We start from the raw sequence: 15,523 nt of genomic DNA on the forward strand, positions 1-15,523 counted from the left end.
CCGCGGCGGCAGCCAGCGAGCCCCAGCCCGGCCCCGGCGCTGCCGCCGCGCGGGGCCGTGGTGGCGGCTGCGGAGCCCTGATTGCCCGCAGGAGAGCGGGGCTGCGAGCCGCCCTCCAGCCCGGTCTGCGCCCGACGGCAGAGGCGGCGAGCCGCGGCGGCCATGGGCAACGAGGCGAGCCTGGAAGGTGGCGAAGGGCTGGGCGCCTTCCCCGAAGGGGCGGCGGCAGCCGGGGATGGCGGCGGCTCCGCGGCCCCCTTGCAGAGCCTGGTCCCGGCCGGGGTGGAGGCGGACCTGAGCCAGCTGAGCGAGGAGGAGAGGAGGCAGATCGCCGCTGTCATGTCAAGGGCGCAGGGGCTGCCCAGAGGGAACCTCGCCGGCGCGGAGCCGCCTCCCATGCAAAGGCATGCACGGAAAATCTCCCTTCTCCCGCTCCTCCCTTCCCCCTTCTCCGTCTCCTCGCGGTGGGGCGGGGGGCGAGTCGCAATACGATATGGGCCCGCTGCACCCGGAGCCGGCGTTCCATTTTGCTGGCAGAGGGAGGGAAGGGGTGGCCGCACGGGCGCGGGCACCAGCACGGAGCCTGCACCCTCTGCCTTCCCCCACTACAGCGGGCTCTGATAATAACGGCGGTCCCCGGTTCCGTGGGCTGCGCCCTCCTTTCCTGCCTTGCACTGATCTGGAGCACGGGCAGTTTCTGTGTCGGGGCGGGGAGAGATGTGCAGACACCGTTGTGGTTTTCTGTGTGCGGGTGTGTGCTTTACGGGGCTGGATGCCCCACAGCTCTGGTAGGAGCCAGGGAAGCGGATGGGTTCTGCAACCGTCTGGAGACAGAATCTTGTTGAATCTTTCAAAGCTTTTGGGCATAATACATTTGCTGGCCGTTACTCTGCCAGTTCTGAACCTCTACAACTATCATTTGGCTTCATTAAATAGTCATGGATTGAGGAGGTTTGTTTCAGCCTATTTTTTCACCCTTATTTTTAATTTTTTTTTCCTTTATTAGTTGGAAGGGGAGAGTCTGAATAGATTAAATTGCTTGCCACGGTATTCAGTGTTCAGGAGAGTCACGACTTTACCTCATTGTGCTTTTGCGAAGGCTGGGGTGATTTCCTTCCCTATTCTTTGCCTGCCCCTCCGCGAATTCACAGCTCGACGTGCAACAAGCCCGCTCCCCGCCCGGCTCCTCGGGGCTGCCGCTGTCCGTGGTGCTGAACCACCGGCCCTTCCCGGCCCCGTGTCGCTGTCCTCGGTCCTGAACCCCCGCCTGGCCCGGCCCTGAACCACCGGCCCTGCCTGGTCCGTGTCGCTGTCCACGGTCCTGAACCGCCCTCCTGGCCCGGCCCTGAACCACCGGCCCTGCCTGGTCCGTGTCGCTGTCCTCGGTCCTGAACCCCCTCCTGGCCCGGCCCATCGCCCGAGGCCGGCGCCTCTGTTGCTCTCCGACTCCGGGGCTGGGTGTGTTGTTTATCTTGAAGGAGGAAGCTGGAAGGAGCCTCCTCGACTCTTTCACGGTGCATTGACCTCACCCCACATACATGCATATTCAGTTTATATAATATCAGGTTTATATAAGTGAATTCTAGAAGAGAGGCAAGGAGGGTGGGACTAAATTAATTATTGGGCAAATTACTGGAGTCACTGAGATTATACCTGAGATGGTCTCCATTTTTTGAAACTGGAAGTCAAATCTTCCTATTTCATGTCTTGCTTAGTTATTGATCAGGCATTAGCACTGTGTGTAAAATAAAATTTTCCATCCAATTCAGGTCTCTGCACAGTTTCTGTTGTTAATGAGGAATGTTAATGAGAAAAATTAATATTCTTTAGTTCCATGAAACTAAGCTCAAAATTCCCTTTTTTATAACTCTCTATGAACAAAGACACAAGTACTTTGAAGCTTACTTTTTACTGGAACAATAGCATGAAAAAATAAGGGTAATTGTTCTTGGAAGTCATTAGAATAGACTGAACTTATTGCAATGTGAATATCTCTGCATTTATAAATGGCTGCTTTCCTACAAACATATTTATATCAGAAGCTACTTTGATCTTGTTAGCATACCATACTTCCACCATCTATTTAAAGTAAGAGGACTCTAAATTTGTGAATTACAGCCTTTTACCTTGCGTCAGAATGTCAGCTTTGACTATTATAGCAGTTCCCATCATAGTATCTTCGTGCTTGTCCCACCGTAATGAAGTTACTACTTGTCTTGTCTTTTGGTTTGTAGCTTTATTTGCTCCTCTTGCTGTTTGCTTTCTTTGCTGTTGAGAGCTACCAAGAATGTTTGCAGTAATTATCAAGAACCTGATCCAAACAAAACCCTTGGAGTAAGACTCTCCTAAGGATTACAGATCACCCTCTTCCAGAGTAAAACTGGAACCAGTTTTGTTGTTTTTTTTTTCTTTCCAGTCCAAATGTTAAGTGACAGAGTGTGATCAAAAGAGGAATTCTGGCTTTCAGTCCATATAGCTTTGCATTTTGGCAGTGTCCTTATTGCAGCGACTGTTAGTTTTTAGCATATTAAATAGATTTTTCCTTCATGATTTCAATTATAACATTAGAGTCTAATAATTATTTTCTATTCTAAATGCTCTCATTCCTGCTCCCAAAATAACCCTAAAGCGCACAAATTCCTTACGATTGCTGGTGTCCTGAGGTAACATTTTTTGCAAATACAGACTTTTTAACAGTAAGTAATATATGTGCCAGGTATCATAGGTGCACCTCTACCACCTTAAAATGAATGCTGCACATTCTAGAACTTCTGTAGGTTTGAGCTTTTAAGTCTTGTGAATTTTAATATAAGCATTTAGATCTAGAGCACCTGAAGTGAACTGTCTAATAATTGTCCTGCTATTTAGAAAAAAAAAAAAAAAGCTTAGGATCTGTGGAAATCTTTCTATACTATTCCAAATACCTGTCTTCAGAAAATTCATGGTTGGGAAATTTATCTGAAACAAGCACAGTCAATGTGTAAGCAAGTTCCATTTGTTCTAGCTTCATCAAATGACTCTGTAACTGTGCCAGTGTTCACTTCCTGAGGAATTACACTATATCTGAAAGGGCCCTTTCAGATAAAAGCTGAATATATGACCATTTAATACAACTGCTTGGGTTTTTTGGTCCTTTCCCCCCACCCCCTCCCCCAGTTCAATAAGTTGGTCACAATAGATATAAATAAAAAAACGAATTGCCGCATTTTGGTAAGAAATGCTAAGAAGTCTTGCTGAGTGTCACACTTCTGAAATATATTTATGGTATATTTTCTAGAAGAAATATATATTTTTTAAAAAGTTGGCCACTGGAGGATGCATAAGTTCATACATATATTTTCTTTTTCATTTTCTGTATGAAAAGATCTAACTACCTTTGAGTTGCATTGTTACTGCATTTGTCTTTGAAACTATTAATATTGATGAACGGGGAGAAGACATGCCTTCTTAACAGGTGCTTGTAGTTGTGGAATTGAAGAACTAGACCAACAGTCCTTTTGTTAAATCTCTGCTTACTTCAAAGTAAGCTTTGATTGGGCTTTAATATGTAAATGAGTAGAGATGAGTTCCATGAGTCAAGACCACAGTGAGAGGAAACATAGCAGTACAAAGAAAAACATTATGTGAGGAAGAACTAAATTATTTTGTATGTTGGGTCTGGTTTGAAGGCCTTTTCATGATTCAAGGGATTTGAAAGCTAGAAAATTCTTGTCAAATTCTTGTCAAGATTTAGTCTGAGGTTTCTGATTCTCCAGTTCAATTAAGATTTTTCAGTATCAGCCTATAGTTTGATGTAAAATGGTTGTAGACAAGCAGACTTCAAGTCTCAGGTACCTCAAACTAAGTGGAGCAAGTCCTGGCTTTTGACAGAAGTAACATTTCTCAAGAAGCTTGTCTTTCCAAGGCTTTTTCTTCCACAGTTAATCACGCACTTTCTCCATTGCATAGAAAGCCTTGTTGAAAGAAGCCTTCCAAGAGTTTGAACATTTACAAACATGAATGCTGAAGTTGTACCATGCTAATACACTAGTTGAAATAGACTAGTTGCTAATGGACTAGTTGAAATGTTTTCATATGGTAAGCAGTGCCTCTTCTGATAAACCTAGAGTGCTTATCTAAATAACGAGAAACAGAACTGCAGGTAGACCTACCTAGTTGCTAATCAGAGTATAAAACTGCTCTTTTAGTAAGCAAAAATGCAAAATATTTGAAAGATTTAGATTATCATTGGGCTTTTCTGAAGTATCCTATTTGTGAATTAATCAATGTTCACTGATGCCAGTGGAAAAGCACCTACTCACTTCAGTGGGTTGCACATTAGGGTCATAAGCTTCCAACTATTGTGGTCAATAAATACAGAAGAATTGGAAAGAATAAATGGAATTGTGGAAGGCTGGAAACAGTTTGTCCTTGACAAGTATTACTTGAGGAAATTTTTAATTAACAGAAAAGTCAGATACAAGATTATGAGAAATCCCGCATTGTGAGAACTACACAGAAAAGTCTACCATTTAGCTTTATCCTTTTGTATTGCCATTGCTAGCCATGTAATGGAAAGTAAAAGCTAATCAGACATACTGCTAAACTCATGGTGACATTAAATATATAAAATACATTTTTTAATGTGGCTATTGTAGATGGTTCTGCAGACTTCTGAAAAAACCTCTTTAAATTGTGCATTTATTTATCTGTTTATTAATCAAAGAATGTAGTTAAATCTAGTAAGTGATTGTTTATTTTGCTCATGAATACCCAAGAAAAAAATATCATGTCTGGCAAACTAGGATCACAGGTGACTGGTTCTCTCCAAGTGAAAAGTGAAAATTTTATATTTACAACATTTCTGTGACACTGAAGAGAGCCCCATATCTTCCAGCAGAAGCTCAGTGGTAGCACTGAACAGAATATTTTATTGCATCCCTGAGCATTAGCAGCAATGCAACAATATTATTATATTGTTGAGCAACAATATTATTTCCTGTGCTACAGCCAAGTATAGCGACAAGTAAAATACTGTGCCACATATGAAACCATGGTCTTGATTTGGGTTCCTGCATTCTTAGTTTCATTTTCTTCTGTATAAACATACAGAAAAATATTGTTGCTTGGATTTTTCCCAATTCTCTAGTGTAATGTGGTGTTCTTTTTAATACTGGTCAGTGTGAATTGTCCAGATGATGCTGAGAAGCAGTATGGTAGCTATTTGCAAAGAAGAAAAAGAAAGGTTCAGGGCTAACTTTGAACTGAAATCCATTTTATTTGATGGAGAACTCTTCTGATTTGTGAGCAGATGGGTAACAAAATAAATACTTTACAAAGAAGCATATACTCCTTAACATACATGATTTTTAGGAGTTTAAATCCCTGCTGCATATTGAATTGTAAATATATCCAAATTTTGTACAAGTATCCAGAACACAAGTACATAAGCATGTTGAATTGTGCATTTTTTTTTTGTATGGCTGTACTTTGATCTGTTAATTTTTAGTCTTCTGTCTCCCTATTTTTTTATATCCTGAGGGTAGAGAGTTAATAATTTGGATATAGGTATAATAGGAAGTTCTAGCTTTGATCTCTTCAGAATTCTGAAAAAAAGGGATATCTGGGTAAATGTTGTTGTATTAGATTATTTTCTAAAGAATAAAACAATCTATGACTGAATACTTGTATAAGCCTTTAAAGAATAGTGATTATTTAAATACTTTTTACGCTCATGTTGTTATAAGCCGTGGTCTTGAAAAATGCTTAAGCACTGAGAAACTTCACAGCACTACCAGAGCACTTCCAGGGTTACTGATACATCTTTTTTTTTTTGTCTAGTTTTTATTATATCATGCCTTATTTTAATCTTATCACATTTTCTCTTTGCAGACATCCTGAACTTGATACAAGCCGCCATCCCAGACAACCAGGTAAGCCTCCAGATCCAGGACCACCAGGTTTAAGTAAAAGCAGAACAGTAGATGTGCTGAAGACAGAACAACGGGCACCTGGAAGGAGCCCTTCTACTCTCAGTCTACGGGAGTCAAAGTCCAGGACTGATTTTAAAGAAGATCAGAAGCCAAGTATGATGCCCAGTTTTCTCTCAGAAGCCAATCCATTGAGTGCAGTCACTTCAGTTGTGAACAAATTCAATCCTTTTGATTTGATATCGGATTCAGATACATCTCATGAAGAAGCCGGTAGGAAACAAAAAGTTGCCCCGAAAGAGCAAGGGAAACCTGAGGAGCAGAGGAGTCCTGCGAAACATCCAACTCAACCACAGTCTCCAAAGCCAGCTGTTCAACAACAAGGACCTGTCAGACCTACTGTCCAACAAACTGAGTCTTCCAAGCAGCAGCAGCAGCCTGGGGGACCAAAGCAAGTTCAGAAACCAGGCCATGGCCAACCAGCAGATGCTAAGCAAGACCAAGCGAAACAACCAGCCCAGCCACGAGGACCACAGAAATCTCAGCCACAGCCATCAGAACCAACAAAACCCATTCAACAACAAACTTCTGCAAAACCTTCATCAGGCCCAACAAAACCATCCCCACAGCAACCAGACAGCACTAAAGTGACATCCCAAACAGCACCTCCCACAAAACCATCATCACAGCAGCCGGGACCTGCGAAACAACCATCGCAGCAGCCTGCACGGCAAGGAGCTCCTGTAAAGCCATCTCCCCAGCAGACAGGGCCTCCAAAACAGCCTTCTCAGCAACCTGGACCTGAAAAGCCATCTGCTCAGCAAGCAGGACCTGCAAAGCAACCACCTCAGCCTGGATCTGGGAAGCCACCTCCGCAGCAAACAGGGCTTGTAAAACAAGTGCCACCCCAGGCAGGGCCTACAAAACCACCTTCTCAGACTGTAGGGCCCACAAAACCCCTGGCACAACAAGCAGGACCTACAAAACCACCTGGCCAGCAACCAGGGCCTGAAAAACCCCCACAGCAAACGCAAGCTGGTGCAAATCAACCCACTGAGACTGCCCCAAAGAAAACCTTCTGCCCTCTTTGTACGACCACTGAGCTGCTGCTGCACACTCCTGAAAAGGCCAACTACAACACGTGCACCCAGTGTCACACTGTAGTCTGCAGCCTGTGTGGATTCAATCCTAATCCTCATATCACAGAGGTGAGTAATTTTCAAACTGATGTTCACAAAGAATTCAGTTTACCTTTGTTATTTTAAAATATCAGATGTACTACATGCACTACATATACCATTGTGATAATTTAACAAGTTCAGTTAAAATTAATGCTATTTCAGATAACTGCTTAAGAGTAAAACAGGGTGAAACTGGAAGAAAAAAAAAAGAAGATAATGGTTCTCTGCTCCTATAGATTTAAAATGTGTTCTCATCTCTTCATATAAAAAGAGGAGAAACCCCAGTGTGACTTTTGATTCATTTTGATTGTTTTTAATCACTTGCTGTCCATGTTTTTAATCTGACCACAATATTCATGTGCAAATACATTTATAGATAAATAATCTTTGCTGCTATAAGAACTAATCAAAAAAAAAAAAAGAAAAAAATCAGTGTTCGTAGCTCCAGTGTGTGGCTTAGGAAAGGATGTGGAGTGGATTTGCTTTACAACTGTGTCAGTGTTCAGTTGTGTTAGTTGAAAGCCTGAGTCATGAGTTTGACTTGGTGCTACATGGATTATTTAATTCTTGCGGGATGTTAAGATCTCTGTGGACTATTTCTAACCTTCATTACCATTCTTGATGTAACTCTGTAGCACACAAATGGAATAGAAAGCAATATTGGATTTAAAATTAATTTATTTTAACCTTATGTTTGTGGTAGCTTGATTTATTGCCTATACATAGCCTTTATTGCTCTGCATGGGAATAAGGCTTCATGTGACTGTTTGCTCAGCTTCTTGTACATCCTGATATGCTACTTTTAAATTTGCAAAGTAATTGGGGTTTGTTTTCAGTACCAATATTTTATCAATTCAAGCATCGTAGACCTTGCACCAAAGGCTAACTAATGATAATCAGAGGGGATATTTGGAAATTTTTTTTTTTTTTGTCTTGCTGTGATATTAATTTAGCTGATCAGAGAAGCACACACAAAGAAGTACAGACTACTACTGTATTTTGAACCTGATAAATAATACCTGTATGATTAAAATTGAGTCAAAGAAATTCTGAAGCTGGAAAGGTGCTCTGGATATGGTGTAGTCTAAAAACTTCTGCTCAAAGGAGTGTCACCTAAAGCAGGTTTAGCCAGAGTTGAATATCTTTAAGGATGGAGCCCTGACAGCCTTTCTGGGCAACCTGTGTACTCAGTATCACAAGGATTGAAGGACATTGCTAGTGGCTGGTTTTCTTTCCAGCACACATTTATTTGTGGCTACCTGGTAACAAACAGCAGACTTTTTGCATCCAGCAATATGATATTTTTTTTTATTTTTTTGTTAAAATTGCAAATTTAAGATGGAAATACTAATAGCAGTAACCACTGGTAGCACTTTGCTTGGTTTAGGAGTGTTAATGTCTTCTTTGTGTTTAGAGAAATTGAGGATTGAGATAGCTGGCACTGAAGCCTGGACTGGAAAAGGAGTGACCTGAACATATGTGTGCAGAAACTTCAGGGCATCTGCAACTAACCAGGTGTCAATATTTCAGGGTCTACATGAGGAAAGGTCATCGTACACTGCTGGTGTAAAAGAAAATATATAAAACAGGCAAGAAATGTGATGTATTGATATTATAGTCAACAAGGAAATTTTATTGCAAACCTTTCCTTTCAAATTCTGACACTGTTTTTAGGCCAGAACTTCTTACATTTATTTGTGAGTTCTGAGTTGTTAATGTCTGTAGCGCGCTCTTGGAGTCTCTTGAAGCCACAAGTTTGTCTTCCGTTAAAAGCTCCAGATTCCTTATGGAATTGGTCAACAACTTCGGTGTGTTCAAATGAAACAGGTTTTGAGAGAGAGTTTATGTAAGAAGATTTCCAAGTATTTGGAAATTCTGTGAATAACTACTAGTTTTTGAAGTGGGTACTCAGTAAGTGTGAAATTCAGGACTTTTAGACAATAAATACAGCTGCATTTAAGACTAACTGATTGCATACATATGTAAAAGCAAATTTGAATTTCATATTAGACATTGAAATAGACACAGGATATGCATTTATTTCATGATAAAATCATTTCAGAAAATGAAGGTATTGGGCATCTAATTTATTCAGCTATTAGTTCCAATCTCCTGACTCCCACTCAGGCTTTTCTCATTTGCTCAGCTTTGCACCACCAGCTGTCTTACTGAAACATCATTGTGGGTGTCCTGTTCCAGTCTGCCATTGAAGTGTGACAAATATCACACCTGACTTTATTACTGAACATTGGGATCAAAGTTAATAGAACCTGCTCTGGCATGGACAAAAAATTCACTTATTTCACCTGCCAAGATTCTCACTTGAGTTATTATGAACTTTTCCTTCTACTTTCTGTTTCCTTTAAGTATTTAGCTTATTAACAAAAGTTTGTTTCCTTTTTTACAATACTTTGTCCACTTCTTCCCATCTATCAGGAAGATCATGGTTTGTGACTTGGCTGTCAGTTTCCTTGCCTATGGTGCAATTTTTTTTTCTTTTGGCTTCATGTATTTTAACTTCTCCTGAAGTATTATTGACCAAAATTCTGTGTCTTACCCAAGCACCTGCTGACTTCACTGTTTTACTTTAGTGTTCCCTGCTATTTCTTTTGTCATATTTCATGATTCTGGAATCCTATATTATGCTTTTCCCATGTCCTGTATAACTACTGATTTTACTGCTTCTGTTAAACACATTACTTAGGGAAAGCAATAAATTCAAATTGGATGTGGGGAGTGGAAGGCATTTATTTAGAAAAACAATTGACTTTTGTTCTCTGAAATTTCCCCTTTGTGCAGCTGCTGCAATTGCTTTTCTAATACAGTCAGTCTCCTTACAAGTTTCTTACAAGTTAGCTCAGTCTCCAAAACTAATCAAGTGAATAATTTTTCCAGTGTAGATCTTTCTAAATTTCTGTGTTCTATATTCCTAGCTGATCCTGAAAAGAATTTTACAAGCTTTAAAAACTGGCTTAGGAAGTAGATTGCATACATTTTAAAGCCATGATAAAATGCAGATAAAAAAATTTAATTCATTTTATTAATTTAAACCTCTATTTAAAATTCAGTAGTACATGTACTCTGTCTGTTTTAACTCACTAGAGAGAACTCTGTAACTAAGAGCAGAAAGTGATACCTGTATTGCCACAAGGTCAGATCCCTTGAACTGTTTCTCTGAACCATCTGACACAGCAGTCCTCTTGAGGAAGAAGGATGGTTGGTGTCTTTTGTACAGCAGTCTGGAGAGAAAACGCATCATACATAAGTGTTCAGTAACATATGTCTCTCTAATCTGTCTAGGTATTCATACTCCACTCATCACCATGGCACATGACTGCCTAGCAACAGTTGCGTAAAGTAATGGAAAAAATTATATAAGCAGGTTTGAGGACTGGTACTCTATTCCATTTGCCTTTCATGTACATCAGAACCTTGTAGGAAGTGTATCTTTTACTACATGGTGACTTGTTTTTCTAATTTTTTTACCATTTGATTTTCCCAAACCCACTCCTTTGAGCCATTAGCAACTGAAAGCAGCACTTCCCAAAAAAAGATTCAGCCCATTAGAACATTCAAATAGGAGTAGGCTTTCAGAAAATGAACAAAGGCATCTTGAGGAAAAAAGGCAAAAAGCACGAACTGCTGTAGTTAAATCTAAATGATTAGCACATATTCTCAACAGCTGGAGTAAATTTTCATTCCCTGTGAACTAGTTATTGGGGGATACATGCAGCCCAGAGTGAGCAAGGGCTTAAAGGGCAATAACAAAGTCATTACATTCTTTATGATGGTCATCTGTAAAGCTGATGATCAAGTGGACTGTTATAGCTGTTAATGTTGGACCCTTGGCTGTGTGTGGGCTCTGCTCCTGGAGCCACGTGGGATGTATGTCTGTGCAGATGTGGATGCCTGTCTTCTAGGTGGTTTTTGAGGAGGGATTATTCTACATTAATTTTATATACATAAGATCATATTTCATCCATTGTTTTGGTGTTCTTTAAAGAGAACATTTGAAATTAATCTTGAGGCCAGGTATAATTTTATACATAGATACTTAATGAAAATTGTACCTTCAAATAATGTGAAGCTGTGTATTGCTACAGGATTTGTTTGCTTGACAAAAGTTCTTCTGGGCAGAGATAAAGGGAATTCTTAAAAATATTTTATGGTTTATGATTTTTTCTTTCCAAACAATATGTCTGTACCAAAGCTTATTCATAGCAGAAAAGAGAGGAGTGATAAAAATTCCAAGGAGAGGAATCAGAAATCCCAAACAGTTGACTGTCTCAAAGTGGAGTGTATGGTTTCTGCTCAAGTAGAACTTTCTATTGGATTGCACATTTGTTTTTGAATTCAATATGAAAATTTTTTAACTCTGTCTGAAATATTTTATTTTTTGTTATTGTAATTTTTTGTGGGGGAGGGTATGTATATTTTTTAATCTTTTTTTTGGTAGGATTTAAATTTTCCATATAAATTGTACTACATCTTATTGCTTTGATTTTTTTTTTTGTTTCTACCTCTTTTTATATTTACAATCACATCACAAGATTTGATTTAAAAATATAATATTTTAGTACAAATCTTTATAATTATTTTTGGTATTTGTATTTGTTTTTCTTAAAATCCTGCAGCTCTAAATCCCCTAAACATACTTGGGCATGAGGTAGGATCAGTAACTAAACGGAATCTAAACAGTCAGAATGGCATTAATTTTTGTTGTTTTTTTCATTATTATTAGGTAGTATAGGGTGAACAATATATAATAATTTAAAATAAGGAAAATTACTATGATTCTTGTGATAAGTCCAGGTAAGTTTTGGTTATACTTACAATAAAATTAATATAAATTACTCTATTAAGTCTTTGTTGATTACATGACAGTAAAGGAAACTGTTGATTGACGTATTCCCTGTGGTTTGCAGTCTAGACCCTGCTGTGTTGTAATAGTACATGGGAACCAAAATACAACTTGGACTGGAAATTATAGATAAAAAAGAATAAACCTGCCATCACTGTGGCAGTGACATGCAACAATATCTTAAGTTTTTTAATATCACGGAAAATAGCTGTGACTTTGTACACCCTATGTGAACTTGATGGGGGGGGATATAAGTGTTATATAAGTAAAGCAGAAAAAACTAGAAAAAAAATCAAGGACCTAAATCTAATTATCAGCTGTTATAGTCATCATAAGTTGTATAGAAATGAGTTTAAAAAATCTCCAGCAAATCCCAAGACTTTAAAAAATTTTTCAGAGTAGTTATTTAAATACCAGCTCTTAACTGTGCTGAAGTAAAGCGATAAGAGTTCTGTAAAACTGATAGACTTTAGTCTGGGTTCAAATTGATCAGAGAGCAGATGCAAACAAGACTTATTTATTTGCCATTTAAAAGCCATAAAAGTGTGAAATATTTGCTTTAGTGCAAAGAGTACTTGAGGTGTTCCAGTGTTACTAACACTGCAATTTCTATGCAAATGGGGATTATTCACAATTTTTGTGATGAAATGAAGTTAGTGTAGTTCCTATAGTTCTGCCCCTAGCCACAACTTCTGCACAGACATTTGGGAAAATTGTAATGATCCTCAAGCAGAAGGGTTATGGAAGTACAGGATACTGTTTTTCTCCATGGAATATTCTTAAACAAACTCCCACATTGTTTCTGTCTTAGAGGAAGGCTGTGTGCCCACAGTTCTGCTTTACTTTAAGGATTTGATGTAGAAATAGCAGTGATGCCTTGTGGTTTTTTCCCTTTTTTTTTTTTTTTTTTTTTTTTTTTCTTTACATAAGGGGCAAAACCCCTCTGTATGGGGAATAGTGTCCCAATAATTTAATTGAGCAATATTCTACAATATGCTGGAGTGTTTTCTCATTAGTCCAGAAAGCTGGCCTGTACAGTTTTTAACACAAGTAAATAATAAATTAATCTGCATAGCTAAAGATGTCAACTGCAGTCGGCCATCTGTGCCAGTATTGCTGTTGCTCAGCAACTGTAATTTACTACTATGTGAGGCCATGTGATGTGGGATGGTGTTTGCTGGGCAGCCACTGGGCAGGCAGCACGGCCCAGCCCTGCTCTCACCAGACATCTTAATCCTTTTCATGATTCGCTCAGTGCAGCACAGTTGAACTTTGTTAACCTTTTCTTTGCCACTCTCTTGATTTGCAGTTAGATTTTTTTGTCAGTCCTTCACATGTTTCTGGCATATTAAATCTCAATGCAGTTGATGAAAGCAATGAGCATTTGTTGCATTACTGCATGATGCAGTGCACTGAGCTGTGTTTTTCCTTGCTATGTGCATTAGGCAGCTTAATCATATCCTTGGCTAAAAAAAAATAGCTTTTAGATATCCTGAGATACTGACATTCAAAAAAAAAATCAAAAGGTAATGTTCGTTATTTTGCTTTATGATTCTAATTACGTAAGCTGTAAAATAATAGTTCCCCAAACATTCATAATGCATATGCAAACTATAGATTTTCGTATTAGTAATTTAAGTAGAGTAGTAGAGTATGTTTTAAGATTGTGATAACTGCATAATAGAATTAACTCTGCAGTGTTTAGTAGCTATAGAACAGCTAAGTAACATTTAAAAATGGTTTTTCAATATGTCTTTAAAAAGTTTGCACCAGCGTTGGTTTGGCACCAAGCTACAGAGCTTGTCACCATTGCTGTAGTTTGTGGAAGCATACCCATGGACTGTGCTGCTGACTAGAATCTAGTGTCATATGTGTGAGCACCTTGAGTCAGTGTTCCCTGGCAAACTCATCATATACCTGAAAGGAAGGTAAATATGTATTTTGTAGTGATGATGTATTTGCCTGAAATGAGGATCAGTTGCATACTGTATGCAATTGTTAAATGTTTGGTTTGGTGTAATTCCTTTGAACAGCTGAGAACTTGTTCATAAAAGTATGATGTAGAAGAAAAAACTTTGTCTCCAGTATTGCACAAGCTTCTTTAGAGGATATTTTAACTTGTATGTTGACATACCAATTTAATTTGGTTCGTCATAGTTGGTTTTTTTTGTTTTTTTTTTTTTTTTCATAACAGGATTTTCTGATTTAGTTTCTTGTCTTAGAGTGTTCTACCATACTGCATGAAGCTGCATAAAATCATGTGCTTGAGCACTTTATTTTTCATGTTTCTCTCATCATCTTGGCAAAAATGTCTGCTAAGAGCCAAATCTGGATTCGTCACTGCTCTTTAAAATTGTTAGGGACTGAATAAGTTACTGTGTTTTCAAACTAAAAGCTGATTTTGTCAATAAACCTTTGGAGCTGAGCAGTGTCAGCAAAGTCCATTTTGCATACCAATGGTAATGTAAAGGGATGTTAATATTTTATGTATATTTCAAGTTCCTTTTTATAGCAGCAAATGACTGTTCTAAACGAGAATGAGACCCATTCACTTGGAGTGCAGCTCTGCTCTGCAAAGGACTGTTAACATGGCTTCTGAGAGCCACATTCATATTATGTGCCAGTAATTTTTATATGAAATATGTGCAATCTGCAAGTCAAAATTTATTTCTCATGTACTTCTGGAATCATAGAATTGAGATAGATTCTCTTCCTCCCCTACATCATCTGCAGGGATAGAAATTAAGCATGCCAGGCAATGCACTTGCTGACAGCTTTCCTGTTGCTTTTGATGGGTCTTTGGTGCTAGAACAAATCGCAACCATTTTTGAAGAAAGGAACAGATACTGGATTGCCTTCAACCGTGTTGGCTTTGTTTGGGATGGGGAGAAGGACTGAACTATAGTTACCATTTGTTACTGGTGTCAACTGTTAGCTTGCCTTTCTTTATGCACTCATAATCTATGAAATGTAGTGTTATAATTTTCTTCAAAGTAATTCTCCATGGATGCTGTTAGTAAAATACTGAATGAATTCATTTGGTGCTTCAAACTAGAAGAGTTGATGCTACTGTTGATGAATATATAAAATACATTTTAATTACTTTTTTGTCATTCTGAGGGCGTATAGTTTCTACAACAGTTAGAAAACAAAGCAGCAATTTTCTTTGCTCCGGAGCTGAAATCTGAACAAAAATGCTGCATGAAATCTGTCAAGTTTACTGTTCTAGTTATGACACTTATTCTCAGAATGAAGAAAATCACTTACAGATTTCTTCTAGAAATAAGACCCAATGCCCACCCCTATATATTGATGTAAAAAACATACAGCTTGGGTTTCTCAGCATCAAAGAGGAATCTGTCACAGACAGGAACAGTGAAAGCTCAAAAGTTCCTCTAGAAACTTTTGCATTTTAATTCCACATATTAGAAATGTGGAGAAAGAAACTAGGAGGTCACAGAACTTCTGCCCAGAAACACCTTTAAGGATAGAGAAACATTTTTATTTTAGGTGTCTGCAGCAGTACTAAGTTTTACTTCATCTGTAATAATGTGTAAGAGCATCTGTATTTA

General features: G+C 38.9%; 1 protein-coding gene across 1 annotated transcript in view; it reads left to right on the forward strand.

Annotated features, from left to right (window-relative positions):
- The first annotated feature begins 162 nt into the window (after positions 1-162).
- PCLO (piccolo presynaptic cytomatrix protein) overlaps positions 163-15,523 on the forward strand; it is a 316,529-nt gene continuing 301,168 nt past the window's right edge. Inside the window, exons 1-2 of the mRNA XM_041477704.1 lie at positions 163-404; positions 5,872-7,117. Of these exons, the coding sequence (XP_041333638.1) occupies positions 163-404; positions 5,872-7,117 (1,488 nt within the window). The remainder of the gene's footprint in view (positions 405-5,871; positions 7,118-15,523) is intronic.

This window comes from Pyrgilauda ruficollis, unplaced genomic scaffold (assembly GCF_017590135.1).
Source record: "Pyrgilauda ruficollis isolate IOZ18807 unplaced genomic scaffold, ASM1759013v1 scaffold112, whole genome shotgun sequence".
NCBI lineage: Eukaryota > Metazoa > Chordata > Aves > Passeriformes > Passeridae > Pyrgilauda > Pyrgilauda ruficollis.